The 20,631-nt window shown below is 41.6% G+C and overlaps 1 protein-coding gene across 1 annotated transcript in view; it reads right to left on the minus strand.

The window, feature by feature from the left end:
• Nucleotides 1-441: 441 nt before the first annotated feature.
• TRPC3 (transient receptor potential cation channel subfamily C member 3) overlaps nt 442-20,631 on the minus strand; it is a 58,520-nt gene continuing 38,330 nt past the window's right edge. Inside the window, exons 6-12 of the mRNA XM_028743969.2 lie at nt 17,903-18,136; nt 16,267-16,531; nt 14,503-14,698; nt 10,753-10,962; nt 9,081-9,164; nt 5,140-5,215; nt 442-1,642 (exon numbers count right to left, since the gene is read on the minus strand). Coding sequence (XP_028599802.2) covers nt 1,500-1,642; nt 5,140-5,215; nt 9,081-9,164; nt 10,753-10,962; nt 14,503-14,698; nt 16,267-16,531; nt 17,903-18,136 — 1,208 coding nt within the window. The 3' untranslated portion in view covers nt 442-1,499. The remainder of the gene's footprint in view (nt 1,643-5,139; nt 5,216-9,080; nt 9,165-10,752; nt 10,963-14,502; nt 14,699-16,266; nt 16,532-17,902; nt 18,137-20,631) is intronic.

The raw sequence follows: 20,631 nt of genomic DNA on the forward strand, positions 1-20,631 counted from the left end.
TTAGTCGTCCCCAACAGCTCTCTCTTGTGAACTTTTACCGCCAACTGGATAAGAGCCGGTTTCAAGAGATTTGAACATTGGCTAAGAAAATGCCGAGCTTGTTTGGCCCAACATATTTGTGTGAGAAGACATTCTCTGCTATGAACTTTAACAATTTGCATTTAATTTTAATGGTTCAAAGAATGTAAGGCATAATGCTCAGCCCTCATGCATGTTCACTTCATCAAATCTGGCTCTTTGAAAAAATTTGGACACCCCTGTACTAGAGGACCGCAGTTCCAGATTTGACTGATTTTCTTTTGTTCCCATGCCCTGCATTAAACCAATTCCTCAGCCCTGTAGTTCCAGGTGGTTTGCACCTCCATCCATCCCCTTCCCCTCAATGTGCCTGAGCATTCCTACTCACTACTGACATAGTATTAAAAATAAAATAAGAGTCAATAAAGTATGAATATTTTATTTAACAAGTACGCATCAGAGGCATTATTTAGAACAAATGTAACAAAATATCAGCCCTGCATAGTATCTTAAATTTTAAAAAATCATCTTCACCACATGAAAATGTATATTTTGACAGTTCACATTAGTTAGAAGTAAAAAAAAAATACTTCCTATTCTGAAAGCAAATATGCAAATATGCAAACTTATATAGGTATAGGTAATTTTAACGGCACTATTACTATTATAGCCGCATTTTTATCTTCACTATTAAACATTCAGTTGTCCATGCCATGGCTTGTTTCTTAAGAAAGCTGATAAATCAAGGGGTGTGATCCAGTGAAAGTTAAGCACTTAAAAAGGTTAGTCCAAGTATCCATACTAGGAAGCAGCAGTGCAATCCTATACGTGTCCACTCCAAAATAAGCTCCAGTGAGTTGAGTGGAAGCATGTATAAGATTGCAATCTAAGGCCCACTAAACGTTGGGGACTTGCTTCCAAGGAAACATGCACAGGATTGTGCTGAGTTTGTTTTTTACATCAGTGTGAGAAGCGCATGCCACTGAAATCAATGGGAGGTCAACGTGCTTTAATTTTAACTGGATCATATGCAAAGTACTTTCAAGTAGTCTTTCACTGAGCTGGCTTTATTTTGGTTACTACATCTCCCATCAGCATGGTGGAGGACATATGCAGTACAATGCTAAACATGTTTACCTCCCTAGTAAACTGGTTTAGGATTGCAGCCCTAGTCTTCAGTGTTGTTTTTTCTTTGTTCAGTGCAAATGATAAACATTTTATTGATAAAACTATTTGCAATGCAAGATTGTTTAGATACAATTGCACCTTATTAAATAAATGCAAAATATCCTTCATAATACACATTAAATAAACTGGGTTTTTTGCATGTAAATTCATAAAATCTTCTAAGACTGTATTTCAAATAAAGCTGTACATAAAGTTATTTAGTGCTAAAAATCTACAATACATTTTCAAGTATAAGTCACTCATAAATATTATTGCCAATACTTGTGCTCTGGTCAAAATCCAGGGATTTGAGATCATTCACATCTCGTTAAATTTGGGTTGAGTTTCTCACTGAGTTTATGGATGAGAATTGCCAACTCCTCTGTTGCTTGAGACTTGTCTTCAAGGAGTTCATAGCGAAGACTGGAAATATCTTGCTTAATTTCCTTAAGTTCACCTGTGTAATTAGTAAAAAGAAAGTTGTTGACAGAAGCTTACAAAGACCAAGCATTTGAAGTAGTACTGGATACTACCAGGCAGAGGGTCTTCTCGGTAGTGGCACTGGCCCTGTGGAACGCCCTCCCACCAGATGTCAAAGAGAAAAACAACTACCAGACTTTTAGAAGACATCTGAAGGCAGCCCTGTTTAGGGAAGCTTTTAATGTTTAATAAATTATTGTATTTTAGTGTTCTGTTGGAAGCTGCCCAGAGTGGCTAGGGAAACCCAGCCAGATGGGCGGGATATAAATAATAATTTTTATTATTATTATTATTATTACTACTACTACTATTATTATTATTATCACAGCCTGGATTTAACCCTGCTAAGGGCACTGAGGCACAAGACCCTTGTTTTCCTTTAACAGACCATTGTATTTTAATATTTTGTTGGAAGCCACCCAGAGTGGCTGGGGAAACCCAGCCAGATGGGCGGGGTATAAATAATAAATTATTATAATATTATTATTACTTAGGTCCTGTTTGCAGGCTTACAATAGGCATTTGGTTGGCAACTGACAACAGGATGCTGGAATAGATATCCCACTGCCCTGATCCATCAGACTCTTCTTATATTCTTAGGTTTTAAACCTATGCTGATGAATTATATAAGGAGCTGCTTTACATAAGTAATTCCATTATGACTGAAGAAGTGTGCATGCACACGAAAGCTTATACCAGAACAAACTAAGTTGGTCTGTAAGGTGCTACTGGACAATTTATTATTATTATCTATTTTTATTTCCATTATGACTGCAAGCTTTATTGAACTATTAAGATAGATTACTTAAAGCTTTTATTGTATTCTTCTTTGAACTGGTGGGGTTGATAATAAGCAATGATGTGTCCTCTATCTGTTTGATTATTTAACTGCATTTTGAACACAGGACACAATCCAGCCAAAGTTAATCACTTTTACATTGCTATTAATTTCAGTGGTTGAAATTAATGCTTTACATACACCCCCCCCCCCCCCGAAATGCTTGATGCTCCCATTTTGATCTAATGGAACTTATTGGTGCTTAGCTTTGGCGAGATCCACATGAAAAATGCATTATCAAATGGAGTACCTCTGCTATAATAATTTATTATTCAAATTTCTGACTGTTAAATACATTGGGTTGGATCCAGACTTTGTCATGCTTAGCATACACCACCTATTGAAACCAACATCAACCCTGAGAAGTATGACATTTGAGAAAAAGATGAGGAATCTCAAGGTTGCGCAAAGGGAAGAATTAATAGCAAAATTCAAAAGTGTCCATTCCAATCAGTCCTCAATATATATAACAGTAGACTAACAAGACATTAGAAACTGGATTGAAATAAATGTAACTGGGTCATTTTAAAGGACTGCAATTCACTTTTCTGTGTGTGTGGTCTTCATGTGATGTGTGGAAGAAATAAGCTTCAACAAAAATCTAAGTATGCTTTTATTCTCTTGACGGTCTAAGATGCAACTCTCATGCTTCTAAGCCAAAAATGACAAATAGCATTCATTGTATTTCCCATACTCTTACAAACACTTCATATCTTACAGCAGCAAAGCAACATCCTTGAAGTATTAAGGTCACATATTTTTTCTTAGCTAATTTTAGAAGAGAATTCAGCTCACGTGGATATGTTTTTAAAGGTCACTACCACTGGTATTTGGGGTTTTAAGTATTTTTAGCTGCTTTGTCTTAAACTACTTTATTTTGTCCAATTCAAAAATAAAGCCGTTCAGAGTTTACAGCTCTACGGAATTAGTTTATAGCATTCACATGCAACTATTCATCTTCACATTTGTTGACAGAAGTTTAATTTAGCTCAAGAGATTTTACAGGGAAAACATGTCCATGTCCCCTACAATAAGCTGACAAATAAAAAGAACCCCTGGGGTTGCTTCCTCCATACAGATTTTCATGAGTTTGGACTGAGGCAGGTTCATGATTTTAAATATTTACCCTGGGAGCCAAAGAGGCAAGGATCTCTCTCTCGCATTCTCCAGATCTCTGGAGGGTAAGTTGGCTGCTGAAGGGTTTTTCTGCAGATCGAAACCTTCACTCAAAGTATTAATCCCCCATCACATTATCTTTCATAACTAAAGACTCTAACCTATTCCAGTTTGGAATAGGAGATGGCTATCGGCAAAGCCTTCTTAAGCTTCAGACAGATTACTTCACCTGTGCCATTTAAATAGCTTCTGAGCCTTTCTCCTATTGTGAGTGCACATTTATGAAAGGCAATTTTAAGTATGCCTGTATTAAGTTTTTAAATCAGCCAGTGGCCACATATGTACAAAAGTGGATTTACAATCATATTTCAGGTATCCTGAGGGTTGTTTTTTATATATGTCATTTGTGAATCAATGCACTCTATTTCAAGTGCATTTTTAGTCTCCAACCTGCCTTTTCCCCATAGTACACATTTGGGAATTACTTTTTGAAAGCATATTAACATCCTCCCTGTAAGAAAATGTGAGAGGAAAGTATTTTCAGTTCCACCAGTGCAGGTTTCCTTCAAAGTCTCCCCTTCTCTGCTAGCTCTTTACTTATTTACTTATTTATTTAAACCTTCAAATCAGATAAGGAAACTGTAGCACTCTAGGTGTTGTGGGACTTCAGTTCCCATCAGCCACAGCCAGCCTGGCCCATGGTCAGGGCAAGAATCCAACAACATCAAAAGGGCCACAGGTTCCCCATCCATGAATCTTTTCATGTGTTTTCTGTGTTGAGTCTGAAGAAGCTCACTTATTTTTCCAAATGTCATAAGGCTCATTATAATAACATTTTGGGGGCAGGGGTGGGGAGCAGCATTGTCTGTAAATAATCCATACCAGTGGTGGGCTACTTCTAGCCCACAGCCTAGTCAGGCACTCCAGGCCATTTTGGGCAAAGTACAGCCACTTTCCCGTATGCTGACATCATACACGAATTCAGTGCAACAGATGGCTAACATGACGCATATTTTGAAATGCCTGCTTTTAACTTGACAATTTTAATGTTTTACTTTATATTTTTGAAAACCACTTAGAGCTTTGTATACCATCCAGCGGTATATAAAATCTGCTGAATGAATTTTAAAAAGCGAATAAATGATGCCTGCTTCAGCAGACAGTTTATTCAAGTTTCTGGTGAACCAAGAATTAGCCTCACCTCAAAAAAATAAAAGCAAATATGTTTCTACAGTTGCTGTGTAACTTGCTACCAATTTCTGCTAAAACATCTGGTAGTAACTATAGTTGTAGTTGTGGTATAGCTAGTGCTTTTTGTGTGTGTAATGGCAAAGGTGCCCAGTACTCATATCTTGATAAAAGTGCTGTGGGCTGCAAAATAAGAGGTGATGATAGTTGATAAAAGGCACTAAGTGTACCAGTTACTGCACTATGATCTGACTCTGTAGTTACATTTTTGGGACAGCATTCAGAGTCTTCCTACTGTACAAGTATATTAAGAAGTCTGCAGTAGCACTTACCCTCATTGACTTCATCATTTTCCTTGTCTACTTGTGCTTTCAGAACATAACGTTTTATAAGTCTCTTCATGATTTGCTATTGGAGAAAAACAACAACACCACAACAACTGTTTATCATTTCATGATGCTTTGAATGTCATAAAGGTAACAGTACAATCAATTCTTTCTCACACATACAACTCACAGAGCTACACAGGCTGGAAGGGATCCCGACCCTACAAAACGCCACACAGAGCCATTTAATTCCTCTCCCCTGCCCCAACTAGACATGGATAGTACCAGATATAATACAGCACCACATGCCTGGCTGTTTCAGTAAATAGAAGGACCCTGAATATCTGTCATACACTCATTTCTTCCTGAAAATATGTAATAACAAACCTTGCAACCTTTGGGCTCCCTCTCAGGGCTGCAACCCCTGTTCACCACAAGGTGTCAGCAAAGGTTGCTCGTTGAATCCCACCTTTTTAATCGTGAGGTGGGGCATTTTGTGCGGGAATGACTTCTTCAAGTCAAACCACTCCCTCAAACACAGTGCCCCTGTGCCAAGAGCCAAAGCAGAAACAAGAGGAAGGTTATCACCCATGAACAAGCATAGAGAAGGGGACAGTATACACTGACTGTGACAAAACACTTCCTGTTCAGTTGTGTTTTGGCACCGTGTCTGGGACTTTGCATGACAAGGGTTATGTAACTGCAATTTGATTACTCTGGAAAAGCCGGGCAAGGAGGTTTTGTAGCGGCACTGGGTTTTTAAATTATTATTATTATTATCTACCTCATCCATTAGAGTTAATGGTTTGTTGTAAAAGGATAAGGCGTCAAGAACTAGGGCAGATGCAGGGCTCCTACTGATGAGTGTGTTTCAGCTTGTAAATTGGTTATGTTTTAGGAGGCATTTTTTGTTGTTTATTTGTTTATTTATTACATATATAGGTCACCTTTCCTTCAAGGAAAGCAAGGTGATTGGGCATTGTTCTCCTCCCCCATTTTATCCTTACAACTACCCTGTGAGGTAGGCTAGGCTGAGAGGCATTGACTGGCCCAAAGTCACCCAGTGAGCTTCATGGCTGAGTGGGGATTGAAAATCTGGTCTCCCCGGTCTTAGTACCACACTCTTAACCCCTATACTACACTGGCTCCCTATTTTTATCTTATTTAGTACTGTATTTATTGTATGTGAGCCTTGTTCCCTTTGGTAGAAAGTCAGCCTATGAATTCATTAAGGCAGATGTTTTCAACCTTTTTGAGTCCATGCCTCCCCTGACCAACTACATTATTTCTGTGGCACCCCTATGGGGCTCAGGAGCCAAGTTATGTCACCCCCTGGCCTGCGGAGCTGGCAGCCCCTCACACCTTTTTGAACACTGTCCCTTGGGAAGTGTTCCCACAGATTCCTCTCCCCTCTCCTTGGGAGTCCTCCGGTCAGCTGCTGCTGCCGCCCCTGATCTCAGAGCTGTGCCCCCTGCCCCAAAGAGAGGTACCTCCTCACACTGCCCCACAGGGGCCTGGGACTTGTCTGTCCATTCCCAACAGCAAGGGGTGGTGGACTGGCTGACAGGATGGGCTCCCTCGCCTGCTGGCATGCTTACTTCAAGGCCACTTCAGCTCCTGGCAACCAGCATCCCCTGGCCAGCCCCAGAGGCACCATTCGCCTAGCAGGCATGGCCAAACTTGGCCCTCCAGCTGTTTTGGGACTACAACTCCCATCATTCCTAGCTAACAGGACCAGTGGTCAGGGATGGTGGGAATTGTAGTCCAAAAACAGCTGGAGGGCCAAGTTTGGGGGTTTGTAGCCAGCGCTGCTGCAACAAACAGCTTTGCAAGCCTTTGGGAAGCAGAGACGCAAGAGGGCATCAGAGGAGGGAGGGAAGAAAAGAGGGACAGAGACAAGTGTTGCCCGCAGCACCCCTGACCATCATTCAAGGCACCCCAGGGTGCCACAGCACACTGGTTGAAAACCACTGCATTAAGAGATCATAAGTGCCAAAAGAAGTTCCAAAAAAAGTACGTGCATACACCCCAAAAGGAGTTTAATCTCCCCAAAACAGCCCAACAAAGGCTGAGCTTGAGCCATAGAACACTGAGTGTTACTTATAAAATACTGAAAGGGAAAATGGAGGGGCAGAATGAACCACTCGAGTCCCTTACAGCTTGCAGAACTGAATTTTGGGGGAAGGCATTCCTGCCCACATGGTTGGAACACTGGAAGCAGGAAGTAGAGCATTCATGTTATGGGATGAAGATAAACTGCCACGCTTTTCTTTCAGGTCTTACTTGTAGTGATGGCAAAGGGGCAACTGACAAAGGCTTCAGCCAGAAGCAACATTATGGCAGTTTCACAATGTTATCTGCTCTCATTGGCATGTACAATACAGAGTCAGGAGCCCGGGAAGTTGCCTCCTCTCAATGAATTAAATAATAAATAAGTCCCAGTATAGGGGCCAATGCAGCTAGGTCTGTACAGAGATCTTAATGGTGTTGTTGTCTCCACATGTTTCTGGCTTCATTTGTAACCCTTTTGTCCACTGGACAAAAAACAAGCAAACAAAAACGTGCTCACATCACATGCCATTTCTGTGAGTGGGGAGAAATTATATTTTTTTTCCAGGACTGCTGTCAGGAATTGTAAAGCTGGGCCAGTATTCATACTCCCCTCCCTTGTACGCAATCATAGCAGTCGCCGAAGAGCTGGTCTGCATTTCCAATTCAGAAAATAAAAATCCCATGTATTCTATGGCTCAAGGTCAGACTTATGTCAACAGGAGAGAAAAAGGGAGAGAGGGAGAGAGAAGGGCATGGGAAAAATCTTTCATATCACTGTATCTGAATAATATGCTTGTGTTTGTTTATGCAGATTGGTATTTAAATTATTCATGTTCCATCACTCTCCTGGATGCTTTCAATATGGTCTATCTTGCATTCTGACCTTTTGTTAGAACAGTGTTCTGTAAGCTTAGCATTCAACACAACTGGTGCTTTAAAATGATGTTGATGAATCTGTTCTTTCAGCGCTATAACTCGTTTTTCTTTGAACCCGCAGGCCTGGACTTTGAGAAAGACAATCAAAAGCACATCCTATGCCTTAACCTTTTCAGCCTTCTGTGCCAGCTTTTGATCAGCCGAATCTAAGGTTTTACAACTGAAATTGTTCCATTCTCCATTTAATAATACAAATTGGGCTTGCAACACGATGTTACAGCATACATAGTGTTTCTGCTTAGAATTCCAGTCAGATAACATGCCCCTTTTCCAGAACACACCATTCTATTCCTCACCCCCTGATTTTCCAGGGTCCACCACCATTAAGGGTTTGGCAGCCTCTGAGCATTATCTGTTCTCACTAAGATAAAAAAAAATTAATGTTTTCCTGCTACCCTTAGGGCTCCCCCCCCCAAAAAAGCTGTTACACTGCTCCAAATGTTTATGTTCCCCCAAGCCTCCTAATACTTCCCTCTTGTATATGGGTGGTTGGTGTGATGGCCAGAATCTGAAATTTTGATGGTTCTAAAGGTTTTTCATAATGCAGATATACAAAATGCACTTACTCGTGAGTTAGGTCAATTAATTAAAATGAACCATTCAATTAATTAACTGAATATTCCTGAGTGAAATCACTGTGGGCTACAGTCCAGGGGTGTGCAGCTTATCAGTAATAAATTTGCTGGCACATTTCTCAGCATTTTCTCCCAGCAGTTTCTGCAACACAACCTCGAAACTCACCCAAGTTTTAATAAGTCATTTGGGGATTTGGCATCAGAGCAGTGAAAATAGCAGCAAGCAGGAAAACGATTCCTTCCTGCAAGCTCTGTGCTAAGCGATTAACAGATCTGTCACAAAATATTTGTTTGTGAATTGGCAGTCCAACTTCAGAGCTGCATGGAAACTTGTAATTTATTTAGATAATCATGGCTGCATGTACTGCCCAACTAACCACTCACCTGATAGCGTGTTGGCTGATTGAGAATGCTATTAAAGCTGTGTGATTCAAAAACCCTCGAGTTGGATTGAGAAAAGAGATTGAGCTAGGAAAGAATAAATCTAAAATCAGAATATTTTCCATGGAATTTGCAACTGTAATCTGGCATTGCTTTATTACTAACTGATTACAGAAATGTATATTTTTCAGCAAAAACATTCTGAAAGAAACAAGCTGATCTGTGATTCCACAAACTACTTGTGCATGTATTTATTCTCAACTTCAAGGATGTGCTCAGATAAGAATATGTATTTTACCTATTCTCTGAACTGGAATCAAGTATGGAAGACAAATTCAACATTCCACACACTTAAAGACTAGTTGCACTGGCTGCTAGCTCCCCAAGCGCTGAGATTGTGGCCAGGCTAAAGAAGATTCGAGAAGTAAAATATTATAATGTACTAATTTAAGATTAAAGGTAAAGGTAAAGGGACCCCTGACCATTAGGTCCAGTCGTGACCGACTCTGGGGTTGCGGCGCTCATCTCGCTTTATTGGCCTAGGGAGCCGGTGTACAGCTTCCGGGTCATGTGGCCAGCATGACTAAGCCGCTTCTGGCAAACCAGAGCAGCGCACAGAAACACAGTTTACCTTCCCACTGGAGCGGTACCTATTTATCTACTTGCACTTTGATGTGCTTTTGAACTGCTAGGTGGGCAGGAGCTGGGACCGAGCAACGGGAGCTCACCCCGTCACAGGAATTCGAACTGCCGACCTTCTGATTGGCAAGTCCTAGGCTCTGTGGTTTAACCCACAGCGCCACCTACATAATTTAAGATTAGCATCGTATTAAAATAAACAACAGTGCAAGGAATACTGACAAAACTGAAACCGAAGTTTCTGCCACTGCCCCTCTGCCAAAGCCTCGCATACCAGGGTCATGTGGCAGCAGGGACAGTGCACTAGCAGGGGTGCCACCTGGCAGAATTTCACTACCCAAGGCGGGCCAACTCTGATACACATGCATCCCTATAAACTATTCCAGAGACTGGGAATTTGGTTTTGCCAGAAATTAACCCTAGAAAGAAAAGGTATGTTGGAACTGAATGAGAGAGGATGCTTCCAATAGCCCCCCCCCCCAATAACACACTCGCAATAACAAGGTCTGATTCTGCTAACTCACCCAATAATGCCACCGGGATTGCATGACAAAAGGGGCTTGCTGGAAAGGGAAAAGGCCTTATTTGTTTGCAATGCCCCATATACATCTGTTTTCTTGTGGGGTACAATCAGTTTTCCATGATATAGCTTACAATTCAGCTCTCACCAGCCATCTCCCTCACATGGGGCATTTATGTCTCTATGTGAGATTGGATGCAGACATACTTTGGTTATTTTCATTACTCCATATTTTGGTTCTTTCCCTACTATGTAGAAGACCAGAGGTGGGGAACCTGTGGCCCTCTGGTTGTTACTATACTCCAATGCCCATCAGCCCCAGTCAGCATGGCTAATTATCAAGGATGATGGGAGCTGTAATCCAACAACATCTGGAGGGCCTTCCATGGGAAAGACCCTAGAATGTGATCACCAATGCATACTTCATCAGTGCAAACCATTACTTAGAGTTCAAGAAATAGCAAAAGCTTAAAAAATAATGTTCCATGAAACAGAGTGTGTCTGATTTGCACTTACCCTGGATTTTGAGTTGCCTATTCCCAGTTCCATATCCTTCTGCAGTCTTTTCCGCCTGCACTTAAATAACTTAATGATCCTTATAAAGAAATAAACAAAAGACTTGGGACTTGGGACAAGACTGAATGGAGGCGGCAGGGTTTTCCCATCATCAAAGTATGATAACCAGAGCTTAGAGCGAGCAAATTTCCACTCCACATCACTGTCATCCTACATTGGGAACAAAGAAATGTCCATTTATTTATTTATGAATGGTCTTACTCGACTGCACATTATTTTTACCCCACTTTTCTGTGCAGGGACACATAAAGTGCCTTACTGGATAAAAACATGAATAACAAGCAAGCAATTTCAATTATAAAAAAGATGAAAAGAGAAGAGGCAAGAAACAGAAACATCAGTGTATAACTAGTAGGAAGAAGGAAGAGCAAAGGACTACACTCCCTGCTCTGTCTCCTGGGTAAAACAAGGTTTACTGAGAAGCACGAGTGTGATCACACCACACTCTGATCTTCAGGATTACAGAGTCCTCCCCTTTCTTTACCAAAGTCCCTCAAGCCATACTTGTTCTCCAGTGACTTATATGAAGTATCCTGCAAGGAAGTGGCAGGTTTTAGGCATATCCAGTGGTGCTCACACTTCATGTGTTCTCTGGTAATGTTCAGTAAACGTTCTGGGGTAGGAGGAAGTTCTGCAGGAACTAGCACTGTAGCTCCACATACACATCATCCTTGTTCTGAACACCCTCCACAAGTTGGAGTGCAATCTTCTCCTGGTTATGTGCTGCTACTGCTGGCATTAAATATTCACTTTTGTTTTGTCAAAAGTTCACCTTTTCCCAATTCTCTCCGTCTCATCGTCAACATCTTTACCCAGATGTACTGAATAAAATGAGACTTACTTCCTATTAAGTATGCTTAGGATTGCAACCTGTTTCCTCCCCCCCCCCCCCACTATATTCTATGACTCCCAAGTCCTTGAATCTCGTCGTCTTCTTTTCAGTACTCTTGGGACAAAACAAGAGTATGGCTTATATCCAAAGAGTGACTTACGTACTTCCACAAATTTAGCCCTGCCTAGTAGGATTTAAAAAAAAAAAAAACCAACAACAACACAAGCCCCATGCCAGAACACAAATTTATTGGGGAGATTCTCTCAGTCTGAAACTCTGTTGCTCTTAATAGAAACCCACAGCCATTCAAGAGCTGGATAATGCAATAGAGAGAGCTATAATTCTAAGTAATAAAAATAAACCTATTAACAATGCAGAGTTATTTGGACGTGTTCCCCACAGCTAAACTGAAGAAACGGTCTGAGGAGGTTCAACACTGTAAAATACCATTGTTTGCAACATATGTAGAGTCAGTGTTGTATCAATAAGAGCGATGGGCCAGGACAGTGGGGAATGGGGTTCAAATCCCCATTAAGCCACGATGCTCACTGGATCATCATGAGCCAATCACTCTCTCTCAGCCTAACCTGCTTCACAGAGTTGTGAGGATAAAATGCAGAAGAGGAGAAAAATGTATAGGGCAATAAGTACCTTAGAAGAAGAGTGGGATAAAAATCTAATCAATAAAATTAAAAAGAAAGCAGTCAATTAGTCTGAAAACATACTGAACTTTCTTCGAATTTCCCAGGATGCATAACATTCTTAATTATTCGGGATACTAAAAAATAACACTACAGCTCTGGAAGTTTCTCTTGAGAACCAAGATTAGTGGAGTTATTTGCCAAGCATGCCTACATCTTATTTACATGTAAAATATACTATTATCTATTTCAACTGCACTGTGTTTAGAACATAAACACCCAGGATGATATGGTTATTTTTTTTAATGATGTGTTTTGCAGTCCTGCTAAATAAGGCACTTTCTGGAATAAAAAACGTGGCTATCAGTAATTGATTAAGTAACGCACATTAGCCCTCTTTGAAAACCTGACACCCTGCAGATGTTAAGTACAGCCTTGGCTGTTTTAGAATAAACACCTACGTATTTCTAATATGCACCTAGGATTAGAAGCAAGCTTTAAATATGGTAAGCAGAAAAAGATGCTTAGGTTACACACTGAATAATTAATATTTGGAAATGCAGTTTAGTCATTATAACACACTCCCAGAATGCATTTTCACCAACTCTCACCAGATATTAACATTTTTAAATAGAGGAGGCGGCAAACTGGCAAAAATTGTCTCACACCCCTTTTTGTTAGCAAGACTCTCTGTTCACAGAAATGCATGTTTTGATCCAACCAAGTATACATGGATATATCTTCAAACTGAAATGGATACTTCCTGGATCTTAAGTAAGCTATCTACAAAAGCTTATGTTTTAAAGACCTTTTAGTATTTGTTTTCATATTAATGTAATTGGCAGCACCACAGAGTCCTGTTGACACAGCAAAGATGATTGTGTTCATAGAATGTGACATAATTATTTATCAGAATCACAAAATTAATTATGTATGTTGTTACAGTAAATCTCCTATTTCCCAGGACTCAGGTCATAATAATTATGCAAATCAGGCACATTTGTATTTATTCAATTTTGGAAAACATGTTATGCTTACAGAGAATTTGAAAATCTAACCTTTGCTCTCACCCATCAGGGCTTCTCCTATGTTCTTATTAACACAGAGATGATGTATAATTATATTTTATTGTTTTAATTTTCACTTGTACACATCCCAAAGGATTTTTTTGTGATGGGGCAGTATCTAAACACTGGAAATAAATATGTACAGAAATGGAGTGTGAAGTTATCTCACTATTAATTTTTATATGAGGGGCCTGCAGTCACAAGAGCAGCCAATCAGAATCATGCATCATGACACTGGCCTGTCTAGTCCAGCATCTTGTTCTCACAAAGACCAATTTGATGCCTAGGGGAAGCCTGCAAGCAAGACCCAAACACAAAACAACTCTCCTCCATTGAAGTATCCAGCAACTGGTATTCATAAGCAGGTAAAAAAAGGTAAAGAACCCCAGGATGGTTACATCCAGTCAAAGGCGACTATGAGGTTACAGCGCTCATCTTGCCTTCTGGCCGAGGGAGCCAGCGTTTGTCCACAGACAGCTTTCCGGGTCATGTGGCCAGCATGACTAAACCGCTTCTGGCACAATGGAACACCGTGATGGAAACCAGAGCCCACAGAAACACCCGTTTACCTTCCCGCCACAGCGGTACCTATTTATCTACTTGCACCGGTGTGCTTTTGAACTGCTAGGTTGGCAGAAGCTGGGACAGAACAACGGGAGCTCACTCCATTGCGGGGATTTGAACCGCCGACCTTCTGCTCAGCAAGCCCAAGAGGCTCAGTGGCTTAGACCACTGAGGATGGATGGATGGATGGATTCTTAAGCATACAGTTTCTGACTATCATGCCTAGTAGCCATTGATAGCTTTATCCTTATTTTTACAACACTTTATAGCTGGGGGGTGACAGTAGCTGAAGGGAGGAAGAGGAAATGGGAAGCTTTCCTTCCATGAACATTCTTACGTTAACATACCTTAGGGTCTAAGCCAGGCATAGGCAACCTTCAGCCCTCCAGATGTTTTGGCCTACAACTCCCACGATCCCTAGCTAGCAGGACCAGTGGTCAGGATGATGGGAATTGTAGTCCAAAACATCTGGAGGGCCGAAGCTTGCCTATGCCTGGTCTAAGCAGTTATGGTAAGCTGAGAAACAGTATATACAGAACAAATCTTTGCAGGGTGGGTGGGCAAAATAAAGCAGAAAAGTACCCACCTCAATTTCTTGATAGGAGCTGTTGATCATGGCAATCAGCATGTTGAGTAAAACCACAACCATTGTTACGTTGTATATTCCATACAACACGTAGCCAATATTCTCAATGAATTTGTGGTCATATTTGAGGACAACTGACGTGACCTCCGATAAGCCAAAAATTGACCAAAATAAGGTCTTAAAGCTTTCTTCAACTCTGTATGAAAAAAAGGGTACGTTAATGAATTCAAATATAAATACTTGTAAATTGTTTTGTTTAAAAGTAGATGATTCAAAGATCCTAGTGCAGACATTTAATCAAAACAAGATGCTCGCAACATAAAATGTTTTCAGATAACTTGATTCCCCTGTGGCTTTTTTGCATATTGCCAATTATGTTTGCGGCTGGTGAGCTGTATTAACAGAATTAAGTTTGACAGGGGAAAGTGGTGGTGTATTGCCATTTTTTATATCCTTGTACACCAGGATGCTGCCTTACAACTTTGATTAGATACTTGTTTAATAAAGTAAATGGCATCATCTCTAGAACTCCCTGCAAACTGTGCAAAAATTAAATGAAATATAGTGCAGAGGCATAGCTCAACTTGTCACAACAGACTTGCACTTTTTATATATAAAAGCACCAAATGTACATGTGTGTGCATGCACAGCTATTTCAACATAGCACAGTGTGATTCTTATAACAATTGCTTTTATGAAAAATGCATGATTATTATATGTCACTGTGTATTATAGCATGCGCAGTGGACACACATGTGCAATATTGCATGCCCCAGGTATAAATGCATTAGTCCATGAATGGTGTAGATTTGGCTCCCCCCCCCCTTTTTTTTTTTTTTTGCAGGAAGAAATCCAATTATTATATGAGTGACTGTATGGTATACCATTCTCAATCTGCTGTGCATTCATACAAATCTTCAATATCACATGCCCTGTAAGCTTCATTTTTTAAAAAACAACAACATAAGAATGTTAAATAGTTTGTCTAACTACCGTATTTTTCGCCCCATAGGACGCACCGCCCCATAGGACACACCTAATTTTGGGGGGGGAAATAAAGGGGAAAAAATTTTCCCTCCCCAGGCACGGGGCAGGCGCGGGGGAAGCCCGAGCTTGCCCCGACCCCAGCCCCCAGAACAGCCTGCTATCTGCAAGCCTAGGGAGCCGCGCCGGTCTCCCCAGGCTTGCGGAGAGGTGCGCGAAGCCCGGGCGCGCTCTTCAGCGCGACCAGGCTTCGGAAGGCAGGCAGCTCTGCGCTACCCTCCGGAGCCCCGCGTGGCTTCGCGCCGGGATCCAGAGGGTGGCGCAGAGCTGCAGGAAGCCCTGGAGCGCAGGCAGCTCCGCGCCACCCTCCGGAGCCCCGCGCGGCTTCGCGCCGGGATCCGGAGGGTGGCGCAGAGCTGCAGGAAGCCCGGGAAAACCTGCATTCGCCCCATAGGACGCACACACATTTCCCCTTCATTTTTGGAGGGGGGAAAGTGCGTCCTATAGGGCGAAAAATACGGTACATAATGCACTTGGTTATACTTATATAATAATTGCAACTCAAATACATTCAGTAACATTTACTCTCGGGATAGGCAATTATGGGCAGGAGGCGACAGAGGAGAAGCTAGAATCAGCTGAATCCATCCAAGTGAACTGAGTGACAAGTTATTGTGATGGACATGCATGTGTAAACTAACTTGTACTGTAAACTTCCAGCAGCCTCCATCACAAAGAGGATGCAAAACTTTTGTCCTTTTTTTCATAAGCATTACTTACGTGGTAAATGCTGCGTTTACTTTGGCTCCAAGGTAATAGGAGTACAATATGAACATCCCAATCATAAAGGCAAGGAATACCATAATAAAAAGGACCATAAACTTGAAAATGTCTTTTACGGTCCTTCCAAGGGAAATCTGCAATGGGCCAAAACTCTCATTCGCAGGCAGGATATAAGCTATCCGAGAGAAGCTAAGCACAACAGCTATTGCATAAAGACCTTCTGATATGATCTGCGGATCAGATGGAAGCCATTTATCTCGAGCTGAAAGAAAAAGACATAAATGAGAAACTGTTGCTTTACATATTTTTTTTATTGCGTGTTAAAAAAATAAAATATCTGGCCGTTCTATATTCATATATCTTGATAAAGATACATATTTATAGCACTGAATAGATATTTTTGAGTACGGTAATTCGAATTCACCACGACCTTGTAAGAGAAGTTGATTTGGAGGAAATAATTCATGACTTTGTGATGAAAAAGGCCAGAAAGCTTTAAAGTGATTTGATTTACTTATCAAATGTTTGTAGCCCTTCAAAACTTCAAAAGAATAATATCTTTATTTGGATTTATTTATTTATTAAAAGTTGCAAAACAGACACCAAGCTTTGTAAGATTCTTCTTCAAGCTGGATGTTATGCTAAAACAAAAATAGGAAAAAAGGAGATATATTGTTTGAGGGATATATTAGCTAGATACTATTCCTTCCTTATACAGTGGTACCTCGGGTTAAGTACTTAATTCGTTCCTGAGGTCCGTACTTAACCTGAAACTATTCTTAACCTGAAGCACCACTTTAGATCCAATGGGGGGAGATCAATGTATTAAATGTAATTGCAGAAGAAAAATCAAAACTTTTCTTTCATGATTTGTAAGGTCATATGCAAGGAGTAGCATCTTCAGGAGGAGGCTTGTTTTATAAGTTTGTACTGGGCTCAAAAAAGTAAAGGTAAAGGTAAAAGGTCAAGGACCCCTGGACGGTTAAGTCCAGACAAAGGCGATTATGGGGTTGTGATGCTCATCTCGCTTCAGGCAGAGGGAGCCGGTGTTTGTCCACAGACAGCTTTCCAGGTCATGTGGCCAGTATGACCAGACTGCTTCTGGAGCAATGAAACACTGTGTCAGAAGCCAGAGCACACGGAAACACCATTTACCTTCCCACTGCAGCAGTGCCTATTTATTGTGCTTTTGAACTGCTAGGTTGGCAGGAGCTGGGACAGAGCAACAGGAGCTCACTCCATCACGGGGATTCAAACCACCGACCATCTGATCGGCAAGCCTAAGAGGCTCAGTGGTTTAGACCACAGCACCACCTGCGTCCCAAGTATGCTTGGGTGGTTATATGAGGTTACAGGTGCAACTCACCCAGTGGGGCAGAGCTGCAACAAGAGCATCCTGGCAGCAGAATTGCTATTACTTACTGGGAGGGTCAATGTGGGGTCTGTGGGGCTGCGCCAGTAGAGCCAATCTACCCTGTCCCAGTAAATAATAGCAATGCCACTGCCAGGATGCTCTTGTTGCAGCTGTGCCCCACTGAGTGAGCATCTCCTGTGATAATCCTCAAGCTATTTCTTTAAAAGGATGCTAGCCATTTTAATATACTAGAGACACGAAAACATTTCTTTCACTTGCCATAGGTAAAATATTCTATGTTTGGTGGAAGTGTGACTTCAGAGAGGTCAGGCTCTTGAATGAAGTTGTCCACATACTGCTGTGCTTTTGTCGCCTGCAGAAAGGCCAGCAATCTTGCTGTGAAAGCGGCAATGAAAATAGACAACATCCCAAAATCCAGAACGTTCCACAGCTGCAAAATATATTCCCGGGGTCCTTCTGTCCAGAGCTCCTTGCACTCGGACCACATCATGCCTAAAAACCAGAAAAGCAATAAAAACACAGTGAAGACTGCAGACTGCTACACACTGACTTGTGAGCAAGCCGCTGCTCTGCGAGACTGACTTCTGAACAGACATACATAGAATTGTACAAGTGAAAATGAATTAGGTCTTTCTTAGCTGCTTTACACAAGGCATGTCATACTTGAAAGCCACTTCCATGCAGAAAACTGCAAGGATCTCACCTGTCACACCAGATTTATTTACAGGGTCATAGGCCCATTCTGCAATATTACTGGTGTAACAGACCTCGTGAAGTGTTAGCACAATGTGGAATACAGCAAGACATATAAATCTGAATATCTAACCCAAACTCACACTCAGATTATCTGAGCTCTTATCTTGATTACCAGATTTAGGTTAGTCCTGCAGGAAAGTGACGTAGGTAATCTTCAGCAGCTGCTTGGCGGAAGTATTCCAGCCTCCCTCCTGAGCACTACCTGTAAAAGTAACACTTCCCTATTCTCACCTGCAGAAGAGAAACTGCTGCTCAGCACTGATGGATTTATTCCATTCATTCATCTAATCTGGGAGCAGCCGGGTCACCTTAAGGTGACAGGGAGAAAAGGAAAGAGAAAGTATATGTGGGATGGTGGGTGTGGGTGTGTATGCACACTCATATGTCTAATGGAAGATTCAGGTGCTCTGAAATTTTCTGGCATTCTATTGTGCTAAGGGAACAGTGTTAACTTGTGGGTGAACATATCAGACGGCACAGCGATTCTTCAAACAGCTCTTGTTTATTCACAGGCCAGAACAGAACTGAACTGAAGGGTTCAGCCAGCCTGCTTATATAGAGCACCACTAGAACACAACAGTAACCACTTTCTGTAACTATCCAATCACTGAACGTCACTTTCAATCCCTTATTTGCATATGTGGACCTGAGTGAAAACTATCTACAGTATCCCCCTGCTGGCCCAGGGTGAGAACTTCAGTACATAAGAAACAGACCTCCACAATTTTAGATACGATGTTCATTTTATATGAACTTGAAGAGGATGTTAATAAAGTTGAAAAGGCATACAGGTACAGGGTAGTATTTGAATAAGACATATGCATAATAAGACAACTGGCGCAACATACAATAGACTCGTTGAATTCAACACATTTGTCTAACACCAGTTTATTTTAACGGCTGTACTCTGAATTTGACTTGGTTACAGCCCACACAGTGGCGTAGCGTGGGGGGTGCAGGGGGGGCTGGCCGCACCGGGCGCAACATCTGGGGGGGGCCGCGCTCGCACTCGCAGCTCTCTGCCCCTACCTGGCTCACTCACTCTCTCTCACTGCAGTGCTGGCTGTGCAAATCTGATCCGAGCCGCCGGGTCGCTGTCCACTGTGGAGGGGGGGGGGGGTGCCAGGCGTGCAGTGCGGTGCGGAGAGAGAGCGAGGGACTATCAGGTTAGGGTGCGCAAATTACTTGCCTTGCCCCGGGTGCTGACAACCCACGCTACGCCACTGAGCCCACAACTTTTAAATTATTTTTAGTCCTCTACAATAAGGTCTCCAAGAGAGCAAAATAAAAATGCCAGAGTTATTTTAAGGCTCTAGGGATCAGTGATCAAGGCTATTGACACTCCCAGGCTATGGGGAAATGCTGTGCAATCTCCAGAGTTTATTTAACTAAACTCTGAGATTTTCAGTTCAGTCTAAATTAAGAAACACAGCCATTATAGATTTGGCTAGCTGATCTATCTGCCTATCATGTTGCTTCTCTTATCTTTTTAAGTTGTAGTGAGATTTATTTATTTACTGGAGCAAGAAAGACTTCTTCCCAGATCCCTTGGGTATTCAACACATATCCTGTAATTTGCATTGAACATCTAAGGTCACTGGGAAGAAGTCTGATTTTTGCGACAAAACCTTACACCAGCTCTTTGTTTCAAAAAATATACGTTTTACAAGTAGCACTCTCTAAACCAGAGCTTTCCAAACTGTGTGTCACGACGACACGTTAGTATGTCGGCTGCAGTGTGTAGGTGTGTCATGTGAATGCTCCCAGTGCTCCTCCCAGGGTTGGAAAGGGGTTTATTTAACCTCCAGTTTGCTAGTAAAACTGAATTACTGTGTCGCGAAATGCTGCATGTCTAAAAGTGTGTCACCACCATGAAAAGTCTGGAAAGCCCTACTCTAAACCATTAATGATGCTTAGTTTTAATTAGTTCTGTTTGTGAGATCTCTGCCTAGAAATCTACTACAATAGACCCTCGAGTTACTCTCGAGTAATGTAAACTTCGGGTTGCAAAAGTGGCAAACCCGGAAGTATTTTTCCAGGTTTTGCTGCTCACGCATGCGCATAAGCGCTCTGTGCCTCTGGATACAGATTTTTCAGGGTGCGCACAGACCCTTGGAACGAATTAACGAATTAAATCCACTGTACAGGAGCAGCATACAATAGCTATGACAGAAAGCAGTTTTATCGAAGAATGCCACAGAAACTAATCAGGTTGACACTGAAATAGATAG

This window comes from Podarcis muralis, chromosome 9 (assembly GCF_964188315.1).
Source record: "Podarcis muralis chromosome 9, rPodMur119.hap1.1, whole genome shotgun sequence".
Lineage (NCBI taxonomy): Eukaryota > Metazoa > Chordata > Lepidosauria > Squamata > Lacertidae > Podarcis > Podarcis muralis.